The 27,150-nt window shown below is 56.5% G+C and overlaps 1 protein-coding gene across 1 annotated transcript in view; it reads right to left on the bottom strand.

The window, feature by feature from the left end:
• Window positions 1-26,639, bottom strand: part of LOC122391353 (roundabout homolog 2-like) — a 51,012-nt gene extending 24,373 nt beyond the window's left edge. Inside the window, exons 1-2 of the mRNA XM_043385155.1 lie at window positions 26,423-26,639; window positions 7,990-8,280 (exon numbers count right to left, since the gene is read on the bottom strand). Of these exons, the coding sequence (XP_043241090.1) occupies window positions 7,990-8,280; window positions 26,423-26,483 (352 nt within the window). The 5' untranslated portion in view covers window positions 26,484-26,639. The remainder of the gene's footprint in view (window positions 1-7,989; window positions 8,281-26,422) is intronic.
• Between the last annotated feature and the right edge of the window lie 511 nt (window positions 26,640-27,150).

A 27,150-nucleotide genomic window follows, 5' to 3' on the forward strand; every position in this document is an offset into this window, starting at 1 on the left:
CACTGGCTGGGTGTAGATAAAATCAGTGCGTACCGTGTATAAATGCGCGGTATCTGGTTCCCCGCCGCCGTTTCACCGTTGCACACTGCTTCGGTTTCGCACATTGACGTCGCAATCCGTTTCTACACGACGACCCGTGTACGCGTCCGACACCTGATCTCAAGTGGAATCGACCAGTAAATTCCTACACGGCAAATCGCCGCAGTAAATTTCATATCCCTTTCGCTGTCGCTATTGCCACTTCGATATAAGGCTAGGCCTACATAGCACCGTTACCTATGGCCATCAATATACATGTAAAGGGCCCCTGCTGGGCCATATCAGAGTAACAAGGTGCGCTGAATGTGCGTGCGAGTGTCCATAACTCACCTGGGCCGCGTGAGGTCCCGCGGTGAAAACTGCACCCAGCGACATATGCACACGCACATGCAAAGCGGCATATTTCGCCTGATGCAGTCCGCTCGTGCAGATGAATAATGTGCCGCGGGGTCAGCTCTTTACAGCGGTCACATTGTATATCAGCGCGACACGCCCGTGTCCGCGGCGCTCGTAGATATGCGCCGTTTCCAGCCCGGCCGGCTATGACCATTGAAATGCAGCGAGCGGCGGATCGGGGGACCGCGGGTTGTGTGTCCGACTGTCGGTCCCTCGGAGGCGGTGTCACACAGCCGCTCTGTCGACAGTCAACGGCCCGCTGACCGATCACCGCCGGCCGACACGGCGCCGGCGACATTTGAGCCCCGCTGGCGTCGGCGCCTGTCACAAAGGGCACCCTGTGCGGCTGCAGCAGCGCGCGTGAGCGGCCGACCCCCGGCCCCGGCGCTGCGCGCGCCGCGCTGACTCGCCCACTCGCAAATGGCTGACTCGCCTGAGTTGAGTCGCTGACTCGAACCAGACCCACTGAATTCTAGCAGGAACGACTATATGAGTTTGTCGTCCGGCAGCAATGAAGTCGTGCCTTCCCGACCCGGAAACGGTGTAGTCAGCGGTCATGAGTTGAGTGAATGACATGATGTGTGATGTAGCATGATGGACACAATAGGGAATGTGAGTAGCGTATGAGTCAGGCGCGCGGCGAGACTGAGCTGCGGGACGTGACCCGGTGACCCAGTGTGAGTCATCCGCCGCCGCCGCCGGACGTCGGGGCGGCCGGGTTACGCCCCCTGATCAGTTGCACAGGGGATGACGTATGACAATGTGATTGGCTAATGATGATGCGCGATGACGTGTGCGTGAGAGCTATGGTCTGGTTGGGAGTGTGATTGCTGGGCAGTTGGCTGAGAGGCTCGGAAGAGAGCGGAATATAGCTTTCTTGGTTACGTGGAAGCAGGAGTTCTAAATCCCTACAAGCTATTTCGGCATTTCGACATCATCATGGACACACCGACAGAGACGGGCGCTGTGGTGCAGGAATCTGAGCAGGTCCGTCTCGGAGCTGGACTCGATCCTCGCCTCATCGACGAGTACGACGGGAGCGGCGACGTCGTCGAATGGCACACGCAGGCGTCACTGCTCTGTGAGTATCGCGGTGTGTCGGCGGCGGAGGTGTTGCCCATGCGGCTGAAAGGTGGTGCTTTCGCCGTGTGGTCACAGCTGTCCGCGGTGGACCGCCGGTCAGCAACGGCGACACGAGACGCCTTGTTTAAGGCGTTCGCCATGGACGACTTCGCGGCTCACACAGCATTCGTCGCACGTCGGCTAGAGCCGGGAGAGAGCGCTGATGTCTTCCTGGCGAGTCTGCGCCGCTATGCTGCCCTGTTCGGCGGCGTGACGGACCGACAGCTGGTAGCTGCCTTCGTCAACGGTCTGCCGGCGTCCGTGGCGGACACAATCCGAGCAGGAACCAGGTCAGAGCAACTCAGTCTGGAGAGCACAGTCGCCCGCGCGCGGGCGGTGCTTGGTAATGACCAGACGCAAGCTGTGGCGGCGGTTCACAATGATCTGCAGCGGCGGCAGCGACCGAAGCGCCCACCTCGTCCCAGACGCTGCTGGACGTGTGTGACTGAGGGTCATCTCGCCGCGGCCTGCCCAAACGCCTCGGGGGACGTGTCAGCGCGAGCACTGTCCCCGGAGCAATAGATCGCGTCCTCCCTGTGATCCAGAGCAAGGTAGACGGTCGTGAGCGGCGTGTATTAGTGGACACTGGTTGCACAGACACGCTCGTGCACAAGGATTGTTGTGAGCAGTGGACACCGCGGACGGTGATGATGAGGACTGTGAACGGTGGGTCGTTGCGGTGTAGTGGGACGGCCAAAGTCACCATGGAGTGCCAAGGCAAACGAGTGACGCTCGCAGCCTTTGTCGTGCCTGATCGTCCATTGGGAGTGGACATGGTGCTGGGCATGTCGGGCATCACGGCCCTAGGTGGCATCAGCCTGAGGACGCCGACAGACGTGCGGATCTGTGCGGCGGCGGCGGCTGAGGTCGACCCCCAGGGGCTGGCGCTGGATGCAGCAGACTTCTCGGCCCGGTTCGAGGCACGAACTGGAGAGTGGACGGTGGCATGGAAGTGGGCAGACGGGGAAGGCCCGGAGTATCTGCAGAACCAGGTCGCCCAGTATGCCGTGCCGCCGGAAGCTCGATCAGCATATGACGCCGAGCTGGAGCTGTGGATCCGGGAAGGATGGCTGCAGCCGTACGACGAGCGGGTGGATGGCCCAGTCCGAGGTTTAATCCCTCTGATGGCGGTCCCGCAGCCAAATCAGGACAAGGTGAGGCCTGTCCTGGACTACCGTGAGCTGAATGGTCACATAATCGCACACACTGCAGATGCGGACGTTTGCGCCGATCAGCTTCGTCGCTGGCGGCGGCATGGCGCTCGCATTGCTGTAGTGGACTTGCGGAAGGCGTACCTTCAGCTCCGGTTGGATCGGCGGCTGCGACCGTACCAGACGGTGGAGGTGCGAGGTCAGAGATACTGCCTGACTCGCATCGGATTCGGCCTGAGCATCGCACCGGCTGTCATGAAGGCCGTGGTAAGAGCCGTCCTGCTCCAGGATGAAGTGGTGGCCCGAGGAGTGCTGCCCTATGTGGACGATCTCCTGGTGGACGAAGAAATCGTCAGCGCGGACCACGTGGTGGAGCACTTCGCCCGGTACGGCCTGGACTGCAAGCCGCCGGAGCGGGCGGCGGAGGGAGCACGGCTGCTCGGACTGCGGGTGAGTGCGGTCGCTGGAGAGCTGTGCTGGCGTCGTGACAACCCAGTGCCGGCGCCCCCGGAAGTGCTGACGCGTCGGGCTGTGTTTGCTTGGTGTGGTCAGCTGGTGTCCCATCTGCCAGTGGTGGGATGGCTGCGACCAGCGGCCGCGTGGCTCAAACGGCGCGTCAATGCTCTAACAGCAGGATGGGACGACCCAACAGAGGACGTGGGGCTGCGCGGGCAGGTCGATCATGTCGTGACCCGACTGAACGACAGTGACCCGGCTCGAGGCCCATGGCGGCTGAAGGGGGGCAAGTTGGTGGTCTGGACGGACGCTAGCTCTATCGCGGCCGGCGTCGTCCTGGAGGACCCCGAGGGTGGCGTCGTGGAGGATGCGAGCTGGCTGCGGCCTGAGTCGAAGGCGGCGATGCACATAAACATGGCTGAACTGGACGCGGCGCTCAGCGGCGTGAACATGGCAATCGCCTGGGGCATCACCATCATCGATCTCTGCACGGACTCGGCTACGGTCCACAAATGGATCGATGACGCCCTGACCGGCCGCTCGCGCCTGCGGACGAAGGCACACGGGGAAATGCTCATCCGCCGGAGGATCGACGTCATCCGTCAGCTGGTGGAGGAGTTCAACCTGAGGCTGACAGTCGTCCTGGTGAAGTCCGCAGACAACCTGGCGGATGCACTGACCCGTGTGCCAAAGGAGTGGCTCCAAACACCGGACCCAGAGCCTGCCGCACGGCCGGTGGCTGCCGCGGCAATCGCGGACCCACGGCCGGATGTCGACCCCGCACGGATACGCGCAGTGCACGAAAGTACTGGACATCAGGGAGTCCGTCGGACCCTCTGGTACGTGCGGCGGAATGAAGACGCCCGTGCCACCCGGTCGGCAGTGCGCGCCGTGATCCAACAGTGTGATGTGTGCCAGTCCATTGACCCAGCACCGGTACGTTGGCAGCAAGGGTCACTGAGTGTGCCGCTGACGTGGGAACGGCTGGCGATCGACGTTACGCACTACCGGGAACGGTCCTATCTGACTGTTATTGATTGTGGACCATCCCGGTATGGAATTTGGCGACTACTGCGCCGGTCAGATGCGGCTGAGGTGACGAACCAGCTGGAAAACATCTTCCTGGAAAGAGGCGCGCCCGCAGAGCTTCTGCTGGACAACGCCACGGAGTTCCGCAGTCGTCGGATGGCGGCATTCGCCGCGCGGTGGGGCGTCCGGCTGCGCTTCCGGGCGGTGCACGAGGCGGGCGGCAACGGCATCGTCGAGCGCCACCATCGGACAGTCAAGGTGATGGCAGCCCGACAAGGCTGTACAATCGGGGAAGCAGTGCACCGCTATAACGCCACGCCTCGTGACGGGATGCATCCTAGCAGCGCTCCTGCAGCAGGTGTCTTCCAGCGCGCTGGCCACGACCTCCCGCTGAACATCGACGAACCCGGCCGAGCGGTGTCCAAAGTGGACGATGGCGTCCAGAGTGCACGCAAAGCGTTCCGGGTCGGTGACGCTGTGTGGATACGCCGCCGAGGTCAGCCGACGCGGTGCACGGACGTGTCGCGGCGGGGCGTGGTGACCCGACTGTTACCGGCACCACTGGTGGAGGTGGATGGTGCCCCGTGGCATGTGCGCTGCGTCCGACGACGGTTCGAGGAGGTTGGCGACACAGACAGTATGAGTGACTGTGAGTCCGAACCTGAAGACTGCCTATCAGAGATCAGGACGCTGCGGCTGCACGAGAAGCCGTCCGGTTCGGTGTCGGGGACGGGACAGGACACTGACCCCCCGCCTCCCGAGCCGCCCGATACGGGAGCACCGGTGGAGACGAGTGAAGATGCAGCTGACGTTCCGAGTGAGACGTTCAGCGGTGCACGGGAGGACGCTCAGAGTGAGGTTAAGCCCAACGAGAACAGAATGGCCAAACCGTACTGCGGCGTAGTACACGTGTGAGAAGAGCCCCGGAAGAGCTGTATGGACAGAGTGTGCCAAGCGAGTGTATCGATGTTGATGATGAATAATGATGATGATTACTGATAATCAGGTGGAGGTGTAGTCAGCGGTCATGAGTTGAGTGAATGACATGATGTGTGATGTAGCATGATGGACACAATAGGGAATGTGAGTAGCGTATGAGTCAGGCGCGCGGCGAGACTGAGCTGCGGGACGTGACCCGGTGACCCAGTGTGAGTCATCCGCCGCCGCCGCCGGACGTCGGGGCGGCCGGGTTACGCCCCCTGATCAGTTGCACAGGGGATGACGTATGACAATGTGATTGGCTAATGATGATGCGCGATGACGTGTGCGTGAGAGCTATGGTCTGGTTGGGAGTGTGATTGCTGGGCAGTTGGCTGAGAGGCTCGGAGGAGAGCGGAATATAGCTTTCTTGGTTACGTGGAAGCAGGAGTTCTAAATCCCTACAAACGGTCAGTTGGGTTTTATTTCATTTCCGAGACCGACTCCGGCCCAAAGTTCCATTTACAGCAGCTGAGCCAGAAAAATATTGAAACATCATTTTGCTGAAACTACCCGGTCTGCAGTCCGATTTTAAAGTCGAGTTTAGCCCTCTGCTCTGGCCGAGCCCATGAGCGTAATTTGTCTTCCCGGCCGCGCGGGGCTACTCTAACGACCGTTTAAGCAGGTAGCTTCCGACCAACTCCTGCCGGCCGGGGCGGCGCGGCCGGCCAGCTATATATGCGTCTGGGGCGGGCGCTGCTCGGCGGCGCGCTCCTGCACCGATTGCCTTTGATGGGTGTCAGCGGGGCTATTTTTCGCCGCAGCTCGCCGGCCGCCGACCACCGCTATCGACCGGACGACGGCGCGGCGCGGAGCGGCCGGCTCACGGCGGCGCCGCACGCACGCGCCGGCACGGCCGGACGACGGTCAGCGGCGGGAGGTGGCCTGCACAGTGCACACTGGCCTCTGCACTCGGCCCGCTCCCAGCCCCACGGCAGGGACGGCGAGGTCGCGCGGAGGCCGCCAGCGACAGCGTGGTGACGGGACCGGCACGCGCTGCCGCCGCCGCCGGCAACTCGATGACACTGTGATGGTGGCCGTGACAGCGGTCCGTGACGAGGTGGTGACAGCGCGACGATGACAGCGGCTGGGGCGTGACTGTCCACTGGTCGGAGCGCCGCGCTGACAACGCTCCCTCTCATCCTCCACCACCTCCCAGCCTCCATCCGCTCACCGCCCATCGCAGACAAATTGAGCCGGCAGTCCACCCTTCAGACGGCGGAGCCGCGGATTTGCTGACGCCACCACGGGAGCCGAACCGCCGTCAGCCGAAATCAAATGAATTGATCATGCAGCCCGTTCGGGCGTCGCGCTGCTGCTCCGCGCGTTCCCCGTCCACCGGTCTCGTTCGTTCCGTCCTGTGCCCGTCCTGATATAAAATGCAGTGTCGTTACACCGTTTCTGCTGTTCTGCAGCGGACGAGTGTCGGTGTTCGGAGGACGATGGTATAATTTTCCGGCGGGGACGGCGCGCTCTGCGGACCGCCGATGGACAGAGTCCGGCCGGCAGACGCCCGCAGCCGACCCCCGACTGCAGACGGACGCGCACTCGATAAATCATCACCGCCGCACGCCTCCCCATTAGCATACACTGCATCATGCTTGTTATGCAGACGCGGTGCTTAGACGGGCATTGTGCAGAAGACGACTTTCAATGAATCTATAAGTCGGTCTACCACCGGCACTCGGAGGGCTTTGATGTGCGTCGGGCCGGACCGCCTCCTCGCCGGCTGAATGGCGATCGGTTTTCGGCGCAGCAGTCGTTAGACGTGGTAATAGGTGGGTACAAAGCGACGCCAATCGACTCGTGCAAATCATACTGACTGCAGAACCGGCCCTAACGGCGGACGATTAGGTACCACATGGCCGTTTATAGCATGATAAGTATATTGGACTAACGGACGAGATGAATATCGCTACTTTGAAAGAACACGAATGTGAAATTCCACTGATAGGGTGAACGGTAAGGCGGGGTCCTCATTCCCCCGCCTGCACGAATGGTTAAGAGAAAAATACGATGCCGGGTTCTCCGAAAAAAGGACTAGGCCCGGAAACGGAGAAGGTAACAGGTGGCCAAATGGTAGCGTGCCAAGTGACTACATGGATGGGGTTATTGCCATGGGATTATTGGAGAGATTAGGTATGCCGTTAGAAGCCTTCAAGCGCCGCGAGGTATTAAAAATGTACACAGTAAAAAGCTAAAATCAGTGACAAAGATGCATGACATGTTTTGTCGATTAGCGTAATTGTTTTTCAATAAAAATGTGAACAAAGTTGCCATTGCTTTTGCTCTGATGCCAAAAGCGTGTATGAAAACGGTCTACGTAAATGCAAAGCTGGCAGAAGATGAGTCGCCTGTGAAAATCACGCAGCCTCATCAGCGTTAGCGCGTGAGTGTACATTTCCATCGCTAGATGTCACTAGTATCAAACGCCTGAAGATATGCTGTTCCGCAATACACGCTCACGGTAGGCAGTTACTCGGAGTAGGCGCGCGCCATTTAGTGAATGAGCCGCTTGTTGACAATGCTCGACATTCAGAAACCGACCTGAACATGATCAGATATCGGACTATGTCCTGGCTGCTAGCATTCAATTGCACCATTACAGGCATTCCAGAAATACCGTATGACAATTGACGTATAACGTGTAACGACCCGGTAAGTTTAGTAAGGCTGCTGGAAAGTCAACAGCGCGCCGGAGGACACGAAATAAGACCTGAAGCGTATGTACTGTTTGCAGTGTGTTTCAACTATGTACTCCCGCCATGATGCCGCTCCCCCTCGGGCATCCCCTCCCCCAATTCTGGGTCTCACTCACCTGCTATCTGCAGCGTGGCGTTTCGGCTGCGCGCTTCGCCGTGCCGGTTGGCCGCCACACACCAGTAGACTCCAGCATCATCCTCTTTGCGCACCTCCACAAAGTAGAGCGTGTTGCCGTGCAGGAAGAACCTCTCGGGTCCCTCGCCGGGTACCAGCGGGCGGCCATCTTTGAACCAGCTGACGATCGGGGTGGGCTCGCCCTCGGCTTTGCAGTGTAAGGTCACCGGCTGACCGCGCACCACCAGCTCACTGTTGGGCTGCTCGGTGATACGAGGTGCGGCGCCGTCACCTGCCGCAGGTCAGGGCGCCGGGTCAGTGGGGAGCCGGGCGCACTGTGGGGTCTCTTTAGGCTGCCAAGGTCACCAAATGGCAATGCAACACTTACGGGTAGGTATGTGCTCCGTGAGTTGGACACGAAAAAAAAAACACGAATTAAGGCGTATAGCAGTGCAGCAATAAAATGCTGAACCATCACACCTCATTAATCCAATGATAACGAATGAAGTCCTGCGCTTAATCCAGCAGGACCACTGTTCATGCTTCGTACCAGCTCGTCCTTCCTGGGTTTGAAAAAAAAAGACTGGCCGAGTTAAGTCATACCCAAATAAGTCCTGGAGCATATGAAATGGAGCCCGACACCACGCTCGCGGTTTAAAAATTGTGGCCTTACAGGGTGTCTCACAAGTTCGTTCACACATTTCCCATGCCAATAAAGCATATAAGAACCGGCCAAAAGTATAAGGTTTTGGTGTCTGTGTGTACACTAGACAAATATGCATGCTTTGACAACTGATTAAGAAGGTTGGAAACCAACTTCTTTGCTGTATCCCCAAAAATATTTGCCCATACCGATTTTTGTTGCTCCGTCAGCTGCCGGAGGCTGATAAAAGGTTACCAGCTTTCAAGCTCTTGCAGGGGAATCCCCTGCAGTTTCTGCGTCGGATTTAGTTTTGACTAGCTCCCCGGCAACATCTGATTTTCCCTGAAAGCCGACAGCTTGCATCGACACCATTCTTGAGTATTTTGTAGGCATTCTCTGGCGCTAACTCCTTCATGAATGACTGGCGCCGACATCCCAAGCGCCATTTTCCTTTTCAAAACGACCCCAGTCCTGAACAAACGGGAAGTACCAGGAGTAGGTTTTTCGCATCATATGGTAGCAGAATGTGTCGGACGTCTGTTTCTCACACACATTGTGCAAATTTTGCAAATTTCAAGCGCTCGTCATTCCCCATGCCAAGACCTTCGCTCGGTTGCGGAGTGTTTTCCTCGGGAGATGTTCTGCTTTGTAAACGGCCCAAACCTGTCCATCGTGTGGTTTTATCGGGATTTTGTGTTTAAAAGAAAATTATTCGTTGCAGATCTGCCTCTTGAAACTTCGTTAGATAAAATTTTACAATAACTGAGACTTTTGGAGGGTCAGGTGTCCTTGGCATTGACGATTTTTGTGTTATTGTCCCCAAAAATTAGCGTTATGGATATTATAAACAATTTTAAATTATAATTTGTCTTTATTTTACGATGACCTGCACTTTTTGAAAATGGGTAACCTCTGTCTGTGACCTTCTTGCCAGTTTTCAATAGTTATGACCGCATTTTCAGCTGCCTTCCGGAACACGAGTCTGCTGTCGTGCGAGGGTCGTTCAAAACGCCGTTAGTCTCGCATGGTTTCGTCCTTCAAAAATTTTAGCCACCGTTTTTATGAGATGATCATCATGTTGCACTCATCCTCGCCGACACTTAGCCATGTGTCATTTCCGACTTAACCATTCCCATTACTCCTGAAACCGAGAGTTTCACAACATACCCGACTTTGCAACCTACATTTTCGTGGCTGACCCATGGTCAGAGGTGAACCCTTTTTGTGAGCTCATGAAGGGTCGAATGCACTTGAAAACAATGGGACTGCTTGAGGAAGGTTGTCACCAATGCCCATGCAAAATTTCGACCGTTAATTTCTTGTTGATTCAGAATTATTGACAAAAAAGCATGGCTGGTACCTGTGAACGAACTTTTGAGACACCCTGTAGTACGAGTTTAATAAGCTTGGTGACGTTATCTAGGCCCCGGCACGACGCTAATTTCCGACATAAATTTACGTCAAATCACTTTTATCTTGACATTCGTGCACTTAAATAGTCATTAAGCATGGGCAACACCCAAAAGCTTTCAGATCAGAACTTGTCATTCTATGAAAACCATTTTGATCAACAAATTGGGGTCAACCGTATGCGTCCATTAGGTACCTAGTGTCTGCAACGACAGTTCTTCCATATCCATCGTTCTTTGCATGGAATACGTAAAATGATCCAACATTAGGGGCATTTATGGGTGTAATTGAAGACAAAAAAGCAAAGAATGCATGTTCTAGCTAGCCGCCCAGCCATTGTCTTTAGCTGGACTGTACGCATAATTGCTGTTTTATGGCTGATCGTCGTTGATAGCTTGGGTGTTTCCGCCCAAATAATGCTCGGTGCAGATCTGATGTATCCCACGCGTCTCACGTCTGGCCCACGCCAGCACACCAACGCATTTCAACATGGCCATTGGTGGTAGGGATGTCTCACGCTTGTGATAGACGATAGACAGCACTTACGTAAGAATTGGCTCATGCCAATTGTCATTGACGGATATGGGATCTCATTCAGTTGCATGTGCAATTCTAGTAGCAAATGAATGTGATTGTCATGGTAAGGTATAAGGATCATAATAAAAGCCTTTTGACTAAAATGACCGGTCACGAGACAGTCATCCCAGTCAGCAGAAACGACAGAAATTAACGTAATATATCACAATGTAGTGTAACTAATGTGCGCCACCGAGGCATAGGTTATTTAAATAATACTTCTGCAAGTCTCTGTAGAAAAGTTACAACGAAAAAGCCCTTGATCTTCCTCATTGAGGCAAACCTCGGTCAACCTGATAAATCACCTGGCGTTGTCTTCCCAAACCGTAATCACCACCTTTAGTACATACTGCTGTAAGAATTACATCCAGAATTGGCCATACCAGTCATCCATATGAGCGTTATGAGCAATAAGCGTCCACAGGTCGCGCTACGGGAGGTAGGGGTCAAGTGTTTCCAAACGAACCGCGCTCACACGAGCACCCACTCGTGACCGCCGAGCATGACTTTCAAACGGGACGACCCCGCTACCGGTGGTCCGCTCCCTGATGGCTTCTTCTGCATGTCGCGGGCCGAGGAGTGGCCTGGTGGAACCGGCCGGACCCGTGATCATCGAGTTAGCTCGTTTCCTGGTATGGCGGCTCGCGTGCCGGCCGCCCGTCTGCGGCGGCGCTGCACGCTGGTCCGTGTACCGACAGACGCGCGCGGCAACTCCACCCGCCTGGAAATGGGTCCGTGAACCCGCCGGCCGGCGCGGCGGTGTGAAAACCAGCGGCGGCGCGTTATACATCCGGCCGACGGCCTGTGATCTGTGCCGGCCAGAGGTTTGAGGCTCTCGTAATGTTCGCGAGCCGTTGCAGAAAGCTGGCACAAATTCGTGATTCCGATGGGAACTTGATGGTGGTTTTGGATCTCGGTTACACTACATCGCACTATGGTTGGAAACGGCCTCACGGATGGCCGTGGGCAATTTCGGAATATATGTATATTTGGGGTGTCATTCTGTTGGAAATTGATGAAATGTTTTGAATTGGGCAGCAAAAATTATTTAGTTGCGCATTTAGTCTCCATTATTGTACGTGGAATCGGGAGTTTCTGATAGTGACTTTTTTCGTGCGCCGTCAAAGGTTTAAACAACCGCGCTGTTGATAGCATGTGGAGTACCTCCATGACGTTGTAAAACTGGATTATTATATATCAAAATAATCCTTGTTATGTTGGCTATCGAGTGGAGTGACTCTTTTTCCCATGCGTGTTTAAAATCAGGAACGGCATTGCATTCTGTTTGCAGTGTCACCACAGCAATATTTGCAAAATTACGTTTATGTTTCATTGGACATACAAAAAGTTCTCCATCGACCTCCATTGAGCTTTTTGGCAGAATAAATCTCTGTTCAATTCTGCGTAAGTGGAACGTAAAAGCAGACTGCGCACTTGTGCGCAAAATCGTCCATGAAGCTTCATCTCCCGAGGCGTACCTACCCGTCGCTTCGTTAGCACCAGGTCGGCTCGTCAGTCTTGCAATCGCTTATCCTTATAAATGATGGTAAGAAGCAGGGTTGCGGAGTCGTGGTGGCGCCAAATCCGACTCCGACTACGACTCCGACTCCTGACTCGTTGCCATGACTCCGGCCGACTCTGTCTCCGACTCCGGACCCCTGCCAGTGTTTCGGAGTCGTGATGGAGCTGTTCCGATTCGGACCGATCCGACTTCCACTGCGGGCTCCTGACCGACCCCGACTCCGACTCCGACTCCTGGCTCGTTGCCACGACTCTGGGCGACTCTGACTCCGACTCCGACTCTGACTCCGACTCTGACTTCGACTCCGCACCCCTCGTAAGAAGTAACTGCTCACCCCTGCACCTGGAGTATGGATATCGTGCAAACGTGTATGGATATCCTGGAGTATGGATATGGATATCCACCGACAGAGCAGACATACAGACATTCTGTAAACGCCATTACACTGCCAATACCATGGCAAATCAAATGGCTATCTATGGTTTTTGATCATTGTTCTACGTTTTCCAAAATCTTGAACTGAATGTTGGCAATTTCTCGTGACTACTTCACGACCATGACGCATGCATTTCTGAAATTGATCTTTTTTCAACCAGCCAGGTACTCGTATGATAAAATGAATGTCACCATCGTGTTCTACGCCCAAAAGTACCCATAAAACATGTGTCATGCATGGGCTGCGAATAGGTACCAGTTTTAATTTTCGGGGTTATGTGCTTACCTGATTGACCTGACTTTGACCCTGGCCAGTGGCCTATGTTTGACTGACCCCTACATTGATCTGACACTCTTTTAGCACTTATATGAAGGGTTGTGACAGTTGTGACAGTTGTGACAGATTGTTTAGGACCAACTGATGACTGAATTTATTTAGGACCAACTGATGACGATATATTCGAAACGCGAAACGCGAGGCACCGATTGCGAGGTTCTAAAGTCCATGCTACTGAAAGCCCGATTTCAAGTGTTTGACCTGACTTTGACCCGACCTGTGACCTCGAAATTCAGCTTTAAAGTATTCATGTGAATCGTCTCGTCGCGTTCTTCTTTCGTTTGCCGCGCCTCGTGCGTTTCGCTGCGCCTATTTGTTCGCGAGTTATCGGCTGGGGGCGTTGAACGCCTCCCCCCCCCCCGGCAAACGGCGGATGGGGGAAATACCCCAGCAACTGCCGGGTTAATCTGACGCATGTTTTGTCATTTGATCGTCATTTTATTTCTTACTTTTTTGCCCAATCTAAAAAAAAATAATAAATACTCTTTCTCCAAATTTTTGACCCTTTATGACCAATAGTAAGACACTGTGCGTCACTACGTTGATATTTCTCGCCCTAAAGCATAACAACAATATCCATTCAGTAATAGCAGTATTCAAAACATGTTCAAAATGCCTCGCGATATCGATAACATAACGAAAGACATAGGCGACTTATAACATACTTGCAATGATGACGTCACACATGCGTGACGTGACGTGACCTCGTCATTTCTGAGTTACTGTATGATGCACGAAAGACACTGGTATACCTATGCAAAGTTTCATCGCAGTCGGTCTACGCATTAACAAGTTATGGGCAAAACATTTTTTCGCGTTGACCCCCGGCCATCCGTGAGGCCGTTTCCAACCATAGTGCATCGTGCCGACGTGCATTTCACAACCACATAGGCCACAGCCGCCTTTTCAACGCTACCATTTTTGTCTTCTCCACACCCTACCTCAGTTCCTCAGCCCTCTGACCCCCTTTGGACCCTCCCTCTCCGGAATGTCCCCCCCCCCCCACGACTCTGCGGTCGTGCCGACCCAGAGCGGTACATTTGGCCGCCGGCTACAAAAACTGCGCGGGTCGCCGTTTTTGCCCATCCGATCATTTGTCAGCATTTGCATGATACACATCTTCGTGGAGGTGTGGGCGGCCCTGATGGCTGGGGAGGGGGAGGAGGGGGTTTAAGGACCGGGGAGAGGACGGGGTGGGGTGCGAAGCCGCTGAGGGGCCGGGAGGGATCAGTGGAGGTGCAATTGTTGATCCCCGCTCAATGGATCGCCGCTGGAGGGAGCTCTAAGCCAGTCGCAGCGCGCTGACAGGCCACTCCGGTGGCGTGTGGGTGTGATGGGGGTGCAGCCGGGGTGCGAACGGGGTGCGCCGGGAGGGTGCCGGGTGCAGGGGAGGTGCAGAACCGCAGAGTCCGCCGTAGGACGGTCGCAGGCCTCCGTTTGTAGCCGTGCTCCGTTTATTTATCATACCGGTGCGCCGGCGAGGTCTGGTGGGAGAGAGGTGAGACGGAGAGAGGGAGAGGTGAGACGGAGAGGGAGAGAAGGGAAACGCCGCCGGACAGGATCGGCACTTAGCTCCCCTCCAGCGTCACCCCAGCCGGGAAAATGGTTCAGAACTGGCCGAAATGGCTCTCTGGGAAAGGAAACCGTCTGAAATTGCCGCCGTCTCTGCAGGTGGCAGATGGGGGACGGCGGGGACTGGGAGAGCAGGGACCGGGAGAGGGGGACTGGTGGTTACCGAGGGGCAGAGGGGACACCTCGGCCACCAGATGATACAGGCTATTTGTTTATTTGTACGCGGCGCACGGCTCGGATATACAGGAAGTGACTGAGGGGTTGGCCTCTGCCCGGAAGGCACGCTCGGGCATACACAGAGCTCTGATTGATGGAGGCGGAGACAGAGGAATAAACACGACGGTCGCACCGGCCCAGTGCCCTCCTACTCAGCAGCCACTCATCTGGGGACCGCAGCGAACGCGGCCGGCGGCGCCACGCCACACCGACAACACCGCCATTTTTGTCCGCAATAATAAATATACAGAGACCCAAGTGCTAAGTCCAGAGTTTGCCATGTTTATGGCGGGCATTTAGCTTCCACAAGAAGTCCCACCGCGAATGTATCGCGGTCGTTTGGGAATCACAAACTCCAGACGCGTATCAACGGCTGTCAGCGTGATAGAAGACGGCAGTCGCTGTCTTCGCCGCTGGCACCTACTTTCCAGCTGTTTTGCAGGGTCTGATTAGTGAGACCAACTGCTAGTGCAGCCGCCCGGGACCGGGTTCTTCCACCACCTGGCCGCCCCCTCAGCCCGGACCCCGGACCCCGGACCCCGGGACCCGGGCTCCCCAATTTGTCACCCTTTCCGGCAGCGCACCGGTGTCGCGTTTCGAGCACGCTTCATTTGACGCGCCGCGCCCCGAAAAGCGCCTGCAAATTAGCCGTGCATGCGAACAATCGGCCGACTAAGAGCCGGCCCAGCTGTCGACGACGCGTCGCCATGGAAACCGCTCGGACCGGCCGTGGCAAGCAATACTTTGTCATGTCACAGTGCTGCACTTATCCCCACTGAATGGGTGCATTAAAGCATATGGCTCCTGTAACTTTGAGCAGGTTACATGTCTTTATTCTCAGATTCCTAAGCGAGCCGTATAGTTAAAACGCATATTTCATCCAAAGGATATCCTTCTTTATCCAAAAGCAATGAATTTAATATACTACCAATATAAATGATTTAACATCATCCTCGCTCTAATTTCGAGCGTCTCACAATTTTCTGTAAGCCGTTCGCTCTGGCCATTTTATCCGACCGAGTCGCTGAACCGGCTGGCGCTCCATCTACGCGGTCTGATGCCGCGGCCAGCGCTGTCGGCCAGAGACACTAATCTGGCGACACATTTGGCTCCATCAAGACGACGAAAGACGCAGCGCACTAATGAAGGCAATCAGGGGCGACATCTGGCGTCGGTGCGACGACCGTCGTCGTCCCCCGTCCGCCCGTCGTCTGTCCGTCCCTCCGTCGCGCGCTCGCCAGACGCCGCGGTTTTCTGCCCTGATTGTCCCCGGCCCCAAGTCTCTTGGCGAGACGCTCTTTGTCCCCAGCCAATCACGACACCAATCGTGTCCAGCGCACGGGAGGGGGTCTTGGGCAGCAGCAGAGCCGCCGCGGACGCACACACGAGCGCAGGCGTTCCGTGTCAAAAATCCAGCCCCGTGTCAAACTCGCCGGAGGCTGATGCTCTTTTGAATGACGCCCATTAATTGATTAGCCGACAGCGAGTTGCCAGCGTTGTCGACGTGGCTGCATTTATTAACATCAGAACGGGACGACGTGGCGAGGGCACCGCCGGATCCGTGACGCGCGCGCCGCTCGCATCTCATCTATGCACGTCTCGTGGCGGCGAAAGGCGCATCTCTCAGCTGGATTCAGCTGTCAAACGCTCACTCGGCTGGTAAATGGTGAGTCGGCCGGCGAATGCATGCCGGATCAGAAATGAGCGTTTTTGTCATGACAGAGCACTTCATTTCTCTTGACAGCGTCCAGGCCGCGAACAGGCAAGCCATACATCATCTGCCTATTTCGTGATTCGATGCGCTCGCTTTGCGCAGGCACCAGCGGGGGACTCACGAGATCCCAGCATATGCCACCGAAATCGGACGGGCGTTTTATTTTCGGAGCGTCGAATGAGCGCGTTAATCAGCATAACCGCTGACGGATAACACTCGCAATTCGCCGCCCACGCCATCCGAGTCGGTTTTATGGGGCGCCTGGTGCCGTTCGAAGTTGCGCGTCCGCGCGTCCGTTTTCCGCTGTGGTCTGCAGTGCAGCAGGCAGCTGGCGACAGTTGCCTCCCCTCGCTGCCGCCGTCCGCGCCCATCCCCTTCCCGGATGTCGGTATACAGCGGATGGAAGCCCGTCCAATGATCGCCCCCGGCTACCCTTTGGTGCAGAGCAAACAGGGCCCGTCTGGCTCGCTGTCTATACCAGCCTCGTTGGGTGGTGTTTGAGGGGAGAGAGAGCCCTCGCGAGCAGGCATGAGCGATGTGGCACTGCGGTTCACAGCCCTGCCTCACTTTACAGCGTAACGCTCAACGCAGCGAGGCGAGGCGGCCATCGACAGTCATCGATTAGAATTCCGGCAGCCGGGCCCCCGAAATCCCACACTCCCGATAATGGCCTGTCGACCGAGCTCGGCTCCGCCGGTCGCCCCGGCGCCGGTCCGAGCTGTCGAGCGGCGGACCGCACCGATTGGCTCCAACTCAACACTGTCCGGGTAATTGAAACACTGCGTGTGCGTGGGCGGTGCGTGCTGCAATGTCGACCCATCAGCGCACAGTGTGAGGCCGTATTGGAGGCTGTTATTTGCACAGTGCTTCAGTTGATGGAGGGTTCAACTGAGCCACCGCAGTGCCGCGAGCCCACCCGGCAGCGGGCGACGAACAGAGAACGGGCGGGCAGTGGCGCCGGGCGATCAAATGATGGACATGATTGCGTGAATCCGGCCGACGCGCCGGCTCACTGGCGCGGTGACTGGTTGTTGACAGGCCGCTGACTGTGGGCCGCGCCCCACGCCCTCCACCCCACCCGAACCCATCATCAAACATCCTACTGCGCCATCATACCCGTCCGTCCCACCCTGGAGTGGCACTCTTCACCCCATCGCGCTCCCGGACATTACACCTGCGCAACCCTCCACAAGAGCAGCGCTCGACGCTCCATCGACACCCCTTGAGCATCGTTACCGACAATCTATACACCCGATCGTGTCACAGAGGGAATTCATGAATGCGCCGGCTGCATTTGGCCCACAATGGCGACCTGTCGGGTGGCCAGTCGGCTGCCGGCGGTCAGACAGAACTGAGTCAACTCATTAACGACACACAATACGGGAGGTGTACTGATCAAACAGACTGGCGAATACGCCGCCGGGTCGGAGCGCGCACGGGAAGCCACCGCACGCGACACGGAAACGGCGGCCTTCCGTCGTACCCGACACGGTGTCTGCTGTGGTCGGAAATTGGTACAACATCGACGGAAACGGCCCGATCGTGCGGTGGGGAGCGGTGAGCGGCCCACCCGCGCGAGCCGACGATAGCGCCGGCGGCCGCCGAGGAGCCTACCTGGTCGGTATCGACCCAGCAGCACGCGGCGCGCCCGCTCGGCGCCAGCCGGGGCCGGTACCGGACTCGGCCGAGTCGCGTGTCACCGTCGACCTGACCCCGACCGGCGGCGACGGGTCCCGTGTCACCCAGGTGAGCTGACCCGGCGCCGGGGCCGGGCGGCGTCAGGTCGCCGGCTAATGGGTGGCCGGGTTCACTGAGGTGTGCTACCAGAGACCCAGAGAGGTGTCAGCCGAGACGCCAGCTGAGCTGTCACCCTCTCCATCTCGCCTATCGTCTCGTCTCGTGTCGAGGGGCAGTGTCCGTCGCCGCAGCACCACGCGTCCGCAGCCGTTACCACCCCGTCAGCGCGCCGGCCGGCTCAAAGGAGCGGATCAACTGGCACGCATCGTCTTCCACGTTTGAGAGGAGACGGACCAGATCGGCGCCGGATAAAGACCGGCTGAGCCAACACCGCGGCCGTCTTTCACACCGGCCGACCCGGTCCGATCCCATCGGGGAGCGGCCGGATCGGACGCTCGTTCATCACGCACTGGCGGTGGCCCAGCCGGGCCGTCCGGCAGCCCGCCGCACGCAACGAAAAATCCACGGAAAAAGTCGGCTGCAGCGTATGACATGCAACTCTGGGCACCTCCCTCTCTGCGGTGCACAGCTTGCAGGGGACAGGGGGAGGACAGAGATGGGCCGGGTGTCATTATAAGGCCATCAGGCGGACGGACGGGGGCGGGCCGCGTCCGTTGTGCCGCTGACGCCTGATGGTGACAGACTCCGAGACGTGACTTGGCGCCGTCTCGTCCCGGCCGCCCAGACACGTCTCGGGGGCTGCGGCAGGTCGAAGGGGTCACAGATGGCCCGGTGAGGGCATACGACGCGCTGCTGCATTCCGCTGAATCCCGCAGGACGCATCAAAGTCGACTCGACACGTCAACAGCTGCACCAATCGAGGGCGAGCTATCCCCAGTGGGAGCAAGCATGACGCACTGCCTCCCACCAGAACCTTGTTTGACCTAGCAGCACACGGGTCTGGGTCAGATCAAACACTCGGATCAAATAAATCTCGTCACGATAAATCACACCACCCAGACATCACCTATGTGGTTCGACAGCCCTGCAGCAATGCACGGTGCTTGGAGTGACTATATCATTTCGTCGTCGGGCTGTCGGCGGGTCGATGCGACCCGCTGCAGAGCGCGCGGCGACGAGGTCAACCTCGCGCCCGTCGCCGTCGCCGCCGACACTGGCGGCGCCGTGCGCATCGATTGCCGTCGAATCAGTTGGTCGTCGACGTCAACGTTACGCTGCAGGTTATTGCTGCCGCCAGGTCGGCCGAAATAAACGGCACTAACTGACGGCCGTGCGCAACGAACCGTTTGAGTTCCCAACATTGATGAGAAAGAAAAACGTCAACTTTGACAATAAATCGTCCAAGAATTTCGCAATAGTTCCGGTTACAACTTTGTTGAAGTCTCGGCAAACGCACGGCTCCGCCCGGAGAGTTTAAATTCGGCCTGACAGACGGACGCAGACGGCTCCAGTCCTGATTGACGTCAATCTGTCGGCTGCGAACAAGTTCCTCTGTTGGTTGAGCGGCCGAAGTGAGCGAATCTGTCCGACTTTATCTGGGCTCAGCAAACGCTGAGCGGCTCTAGCGAGGCCCACTAAAAACTCTGACAACTTGAATGGAGCCAACCGACCTCTGGCCATCGAGACCGAACGGATGGGCTCCGGTCTCGGGCCTTGAACGGGCACGTCCTGGCTGGATACGTTATTGGACGCATTTGAACGACTCCTCTGAAGGTTACGTCACGGATGAAAGCAGTGTCACGCGGCTGAAAATAGCGCCGTGCGTCACGCAAGGCGATCGGCGATCGTCCGCTCGTTCCCAGGAGCGGCTCCATTTCCTCTGATCTCCCACGGTCCGACCACACGCGTTGATGACCGACTCCAAACAGAGCGCCGATGAGCGGCGAGCAGCGACGCACAGCCGCGCGCTGCGGCGAGAACAGACGCACGGCGGCGTGGACTGACGCGGCGCGGCCAGTGTGTCTCTGGTTTTAACAGCTGCGCGCCGTGCTCTGGACTCGCTCCAGATCGCATGTGGTCAGCGCCGTCCGCCGGTCCGGCGCCATTCCTCGTCGACGCCGCGCCATCCCTCGCCGTCGTTTCCGATGCGGCCCGACCTGGCACGACGGTATCGCAGGATCGCGGCGCGTCGCTCGGGCGACAGTGCACCTTTGTTCTGCGTGCCGCGGTGCGCTCCTACCCGGCCCTCAGCTCCGGCGAGGGGCGGTGACGGCCGGCGCGGCTGGTCGACAGTTACGGCGCGTCACCGGCGCCGCGACGTTATCGACGCGGCCGTAACCCGTCAGAGAGCCGTCGCCCGGTTTAATGTCCGCTCATTATCAGTCAGTGCCGGCCGGGCGGGTCGCGCGCCTGCGCCGCAGCGGCCGGGGTGGGCTCTTGACGGGGCAGTGAACCGCCGACCGACAGCGATGAACACGCCCCAATCGACGGCCGACGTTCGGACAGCTGCGAATAGCACGTCGAGCCGATGACAAATGACCGCAGTCCGCTCACCTTCCGTGCTTTCACAGCGGCGTCTCTGTCGGACGGCACGCGCGGCCGGCGGCAGCGGGGGCGGGCGCCGAGGGCCTTTCACCAGTGGCGTTCCTTGGGTGTCACCCGTGACGAAGTGACGCACCGAGAGGCGCGCTCGGCGGCCGCCGTCCCTCCGCGCCGGCCCGGCCGCCGCTGAGGGACGTTTATTACCCGGCTGGTGGACAGATGGGAGGCGCGCGGCCGCCCGATGCCCTCCGATGACCTGCGGCCGACGGACGGGGGCCGCCCTGCCGGCCGGTCCGCCGTGCAGCGCCGCGCCCTCAGATTACATCGGCGCCCGTGTACGGGTCGACTCATTGTCGCCGGTCGTTCCCGGCGAGCGAGTGCGGCGCGCCTGTCTCCGCCGGCCGTAACGCGATCGCCGGTGTAAATTAGATTGTCACGTGCAGTGTGCGGCGCGCCTGTCCGGTCGGGGTTTATTAGCTCGGTCGTCACATGTCGCGCGCGAGGTGAGATGGTGGTCAGACGATCCTGAGCGCCCGCCGACCACATAGATCCTCTGCACAAACTGCAGAGACAGCTCAGCCCGAGTGGGTGAGCCCGCAGTCACACCGGAACGCTCATGAGCCGCTGTTTAAGATAAGCGCAGGCAAGCGTAGACTAACATCGTGCAGCTGGCATATCTTATTACAGCGACAGCGTGCAGTCAGCCGGCGGCCCGTTCCCGTTAGTTCCGTGAAGCGGCCCCCAGTTGGCCTTCGGCCGTCCCTCCCGTGAGCCGACCAGCCGTGATCTCAGTCGCGGCCGACTCCGGCGCTACATGTGGCGCACCCCGACCGCCGGCGGCTGTCGTGCAGCGCCCGGCACGCGGCCAGCGCCGGTCAGCGTGCTCCGGAAGCGTCCACATGAGCCTGTATCAGAGGCGACGAGCTGTGAGTGCACTGATGCACGCATCCGCCCCGCCCCGCCCGCCGCCCGCCCGGCGCCCGCAGCCAGCTCACATCCTCAATCTGAAGTCGTTGCGGCGAGCCAGAGATGATTCAACGTGTTTGGACTGGTCGTTAATGAATCCCAGATCTAATCTGGGATCGTACCAATCCAACATGCTCATGATCACATCATCTCTTGACCCGAATGGTCGCTGTTTCATGAGTTGGCCAACTTCCCGAGCCTCCGCTTGACAGGCCCTAAAACCCACTCGGTCTTCTAGTTTGGCAACTGCTCCACATTTTCGCTCAGTTTGCTGGCATCGACAACAGTGGGCCCTTTGTTTTAAGTGACTTGGGCCGGAACGGTACTTTTTAGTCCGGGCCAGGTCTCTGGCCGGTTTGGTTTCGGCCGCGCCCTTTGAGATTCCACTGGAGTGGGTGGGGCGGTGGGTGACCCCCGGGTGCCCGCGTGCCTCGCGGCCATCGCGGCAGCCTGCCCAGTTATGTCGGCCCGTTTGACTAATGGTGGTAGAATGACGGACTCGCATGTCGTCCGGTGCGGCGGCCGGTGAGCGGGCTGGCCGTGCCAGTCTCCGCGGGCGCAGCAGAGGTCGCCGGTCCGCCGTGCCGCCCCGGTCACCCCTGACGAGGTCAGCGGCTGTCGTGACGCCGCGGTCACCCAGATTCCGCCGCAGGGCACAGCAAGGGGTCGGCGAAAGGTCGAATGCACCAGCTTCGTGCTGGTGGAGATACAGCACAGCACGTGCGATTTCAGTCTCGTGAAAGGTCAGATATTTGGGATAGCTGTCGTGGCACTCCACCCATTTGACATTAGGCAGTCCAACACGAGCGCTGAAGAGACTGCAGCGTTCGGGCCACTCACTCAACGAGCTCCCTCATAGCCAGAACATATCGCCCCGTTCTGCCTTAGAGCGCCGTCGGTGGCGGGCCGGCACGAGCCGTAATGCGGCCGTCGGTCTGCCATGATTGCAGTGGTGCTGCCGTGCGCCGGCTGCAGAGAGTCGTCATTGTGGAGCGGCCGAGCGGCGAGCTGCACCGTCGCGCGCCGCCGCCCGGCTGAGTTTCACATTAGAGCCGCCAGCATGCAACTCACGTCCCTTTGTGGACTGATTATAGGTGCCGTAATGGCGGCGCACTGCCATCGGCCGCCGTCGTCGTGTGCCGCACGCATTCCTCCGCCGACACTGGGGGAGGGACACGGGGTGGGGTGGGGTGGGGTCTGTCCAGGGCCGCGCGGGGACAGACATGACCGGCCGGCCGCGTGGTGCGGCGACTCAGAGAGTCCAAACAGTGCGGACATGTCCTCCCATACGGTCACCGATTGGCCGGTGTCAACAGGAGGCCGTGAGCTGGCCAGTTCCGTGTGCTCTGGCGGGGCCACGGGGGAGAGTCACGGCGCCAGGGGAGAGTCACGGCGCCGCAGTGGCCTTGTCACCGCGCGAGCGACGCATGCCGATTGGACTCAACTGCTGTATGATGCTGCATCATTTCCGATGCATGAAGATCCGAAGTTTAACCATGGGTTTGGTGATGTGCCTGGCAGCGGTGACATGCATATTTGGGGTGGTCTGGGTGAGGTGACTCAGTTTGCGATCGTTTTGGCTATCAACTGTAATCGTTACGTTATCAACATGCGGGTATCCACTGTGACAGGTATCGACGTTATGGGCATAAGGCTGCTGTGAACGCTATCAACGATCTGGGTATCAAGTGTGACGGGTATCAACGTGCTGGGTATCGATTGTGACAGTTGGCAGCGCTCTGGGTATCAGCGCTCTTGGTATCAACTGTGCCGGCTGACAGGCGGGCCGAGGTGACAGCCGGCAGGCCGGGCGGTCAGGTCAGCGTGCGTCTGTCATGGTGACAGCTGACTGACGGGTGACGGTCAGAGAGCGGGCTGACACAGCGCGGTGACATGACACGGCGCAGTTTTATCGACCGCAGCGAAATATGGCGAGGCTGAGCGTAGCAGTTTTTGAAGGACTGCTTATGTGGCTGAGAAAGAACAGAGCGTAGCCCAAAGCGACTCTCGATGATCTCAACGGACGAAATGAAAACTCCATGTTGACTGTCGATTGTTTGAGACTCATACGATGACATTAATCAACTTTTACCTGAAACTTGAATGAAATAAAAATGATTCTATGAAGTCCATTCACGTGCATTTAGCTCTCACAAAGCTGGAAACAAGCGTCAGCTATATTTTAACATCGAGACTGTCATGGCTCTTGAAGTCTGCTTGTCACAGCTGAAGACATCTGCAACAAGTTACTCAACTGTCAATTTGTCATGCCCTAAAATAGTGTTTCTGGGAGAGTTCGATGCAAAGTTTGCAGGCCCAAGTTGCACGGAGCCTCTCTGGTCTCGGTCGGTCACCCGGGGCTCCTTATGTTCCAAGAACAGGTGCACGTTGTTAGTAGTTTAGACAGGGACAGATCCGCCTCCTGGAAGCGTCACCCGAGTAGAAGCGACGTGAGATCTCCGGCAGCGGCCGGCGCCACATCCTGCTGATATTGGCATTGACCGACTCGGATAAATCGGCATAAAATTTGCGTCCCTGCTCTCGAGTTCCGGGATGTCGGAGGCTGACGGATTAGTATGACCGGTGCATCAACTTCTTCTGAGAGGCTATTTAATTCCATAATTTAATTCAAACAAGTTTCATAGACATGCATTGTAGGCGTGTCGGCTGACACATGTGAAGATCCTGCTTGTCATAGCCATGCTAAAATATGGACTTACACGGCTGTGGCGAGAGAACAATGTTACACGCCTATGCGCCGCTCATAATCGCACGCTGATCTTACAACGACATTCCAGAGGAGCTAGCGTCTTGTAATGACATGGTTAGCTGTTTGAGAGCAATTGTATTCAGAAAAGACTGAATGCTTCTCCATGCTTCAAACAATTCAATCATTTTAAAAGCCAACAGCATTTTAGGTCAAATCAATACCGTGCGATCATAGAGCCAAATTCAGCACTCATAAATGGAAATTTATGCCACTTGAACATCGTGGCTCCCAAAAACGATGGACCAGTCCATTGCCGGATGTTTTGACTCACGAAGCCGTCCGCTTGGGACCGACCTAACCAGCATTCATACACAACGCCAAATAAGAACAGTCATTATAGACACGAATAAATGTGTCTTCGATTTCCATTTAGAATGATTAATGAGTTAGAAGTCCGACAGGAAAGAAACCGTTGTCATGGTGTACAAAAGACAAGCAGGTCAGCACACGAAAACACCTGATAGATGAGCATTAGGTTTCGCATTTTTGCATTCCTATACCTACAAGGATGTTTATTGCGCATTGTTAAAAAGGGAAAAAGGTGTACCACGCCCAATAACAGGCACGGTCTTGCGGTTAGAGTGAACGAACATGAATTTATGACATCTTATTTTTGCAAAGTTGATGTAATACGGCGATGAAGTTAAGTGCTCCGAGTCTGCCTTTTGTGCACGCATGCTTGATGTTAGCCGTATTATTACGGATCAAGTTACTACGTTAAAGTTATTGTGATGACTATGAGTGATGAATTCCTTTTGAGAAAAATAGCAAGAATATTATGCTCAGTGCTCACTAAATCGACGTCAGCTCGACAGTTACAATTATACATACATAAAGGCTGCCCGTTCATGCTTGCACACGACCGACCCTGTAGGCCGTGCAATATGCTTTCCATACTACGGAAGTATGTTTCAAAAACGTACCATACGGGTTTTTCCCAAAATGGTTGTGCCAGCAATAAGCTGTCATTACTTGTGTTTCACAAAGCAGCGAACACCTTATTCATATGCATATCACCTATGAACAACACCAAAAACGTTAGGGCATCGCCCTTGTATTTCTCATGCGATGGCATGCATGCATGCATATGCAGAACCTTACTCGATCTATCCATGCAAAGTAAATAGCTCAGATAGAAAATATCTTCGGTTGCATCTATAGCCGTAAGTGTGTAAAAATGAACAATGATAGGCGTTGCCTCTATGACATGTAAGGCAAGCAGTTTCCTGTGAAAGGTCTACATGATGAATATAAAATGTTCTATGCAAAAATGTGGTAATGCTTTGATGAACAGGGCACCTGTATTTCCACATGTGAATGAGCAGCACCTGGTTATGAGGATCATGCAGCCAGTGCCAGGTGTTCTTTAGTTTATATGAACGTGCATCCTGCTGTCAAGGATGCGTCCAGTGGCGGCCTGGATGATACAAACTGAATGAATATGTTAACCTACAAACAAATTATGTTGCTTTAGTTATTGCCGGTTGCTCGACCATTTGGGATAGGTATGAATATGGAAGCAGTCAAATAGTAGGAAACGCAGTTTCCCTTCAGAAGAATGAGGGAGGTGGTTGCTTCTCCAGATTTGTTATAAATTATCTCCGCGCTCACCAGAGGTAACTATAGTGAAATTTTGGGTCGTTAGCTGTGGCATCATATGCATGACAATGAAATGCAAATCCTGCATTAATATAACGCAACCCTCACCCCAGCTGGATATGAAATGTAAATCATTTCGCATTATAGCCTAACGCAATTTTTACAACCATGTCAGACTACCACTTCAGAGGCGAGCCTGTGCGTTATTACGGTTATGTTACGCCGTACTAGCATATGCAACCGGAGCGTTATTAATCATTAAACCGTGCACACTCTGATATTTCACCGCTCTTATCACCAACGCCGAGGGGATCGACTAAGTCCGTTTTTTAAGTCTCGATTCATATTTCGCTTATTACGGTTAGGCTGAGCAGTGAGCACAACAGTCACCACACACCATAGTACACCACACACCATAGTACACCATAGTACACCTTCTTGCACACAACACTCGACAGGGTGAAATTATGTGTATGGCAACGATTCGGTACTCACCGTTTGCCAGTCCGAGAAGACAGAGTGCGAGGATGGCCTCCAGCCGGCCCCCTCCGGCCATCTCTCCCGCCAACACCACCTCTCTCTCCGTCAGTCCGTCTCTCGTCTATCGTCAACTCGTCACCAGCAGGCTCACATACTCATCCCGGGCCGAGAGATTCCGTGCGTCTCTGCCGACGGACCCTCGCCGCACTCCCCACACGCGCTCCGGCGGTACTGGCTGGTGTAGCTCGAGCGGCGGCGGCGGCGGCGGGCGAGGGCTGCCTCCTCCGACCGTCCAGGGGGCGCCACTGTCCGGATGGGGGCCGGGGGACGGCAGGGACTGCGGTCTGACCGATATGACCCCACGATGTCCCGAGCCGATACGATCCAGGCAGCGGGAGCGGTGGATATCTACCTACAGCATCAATATCGGTAAACAACGAGCGACTAGGAGAGGCTCATACGTTATGCAGAGTGTAAACAGCAGTACCGTCTGCACGGGCGCGTACAAGGATTGGCACGGGAAGGGCCAGGTCACGAGCACTGCGGTAACAGGACCTGACAGTATCGGGGATTGATAGCTCATGGAGTGCATCAGTGATTCCGTGCGGCGAACGGATGGTGGGCGCTCATTGTCATACCGTAGACCTGAAGTTTGATTCATATTTGTGCCTGTTAGATGTATGTATATTCCGGAATATCTGACTGCAAATCATGGACCGTTACCGGTGCAGGCTTCTGAAGCC

The sequence above is a fragment of the Amphibalanus amphitrite genome, unplaced genomic scaffold (genome assembly GCF_019059575.1).
Source record: "Amphibalanus amphitrite isolate SeventyFive unplaced genomic scaffold, NRLGWU_Aamphi_draft 000434F_arrow, whole genome shotgun sequence".
Classification (NCBI taxonomy): domain Eukaryota; kingdom Metazoa; phylum Arthropoda; class Thecostraca; order Balanomorpha; family Balanidae; genus Amphibalanus; species Amphibalanus amphitrite.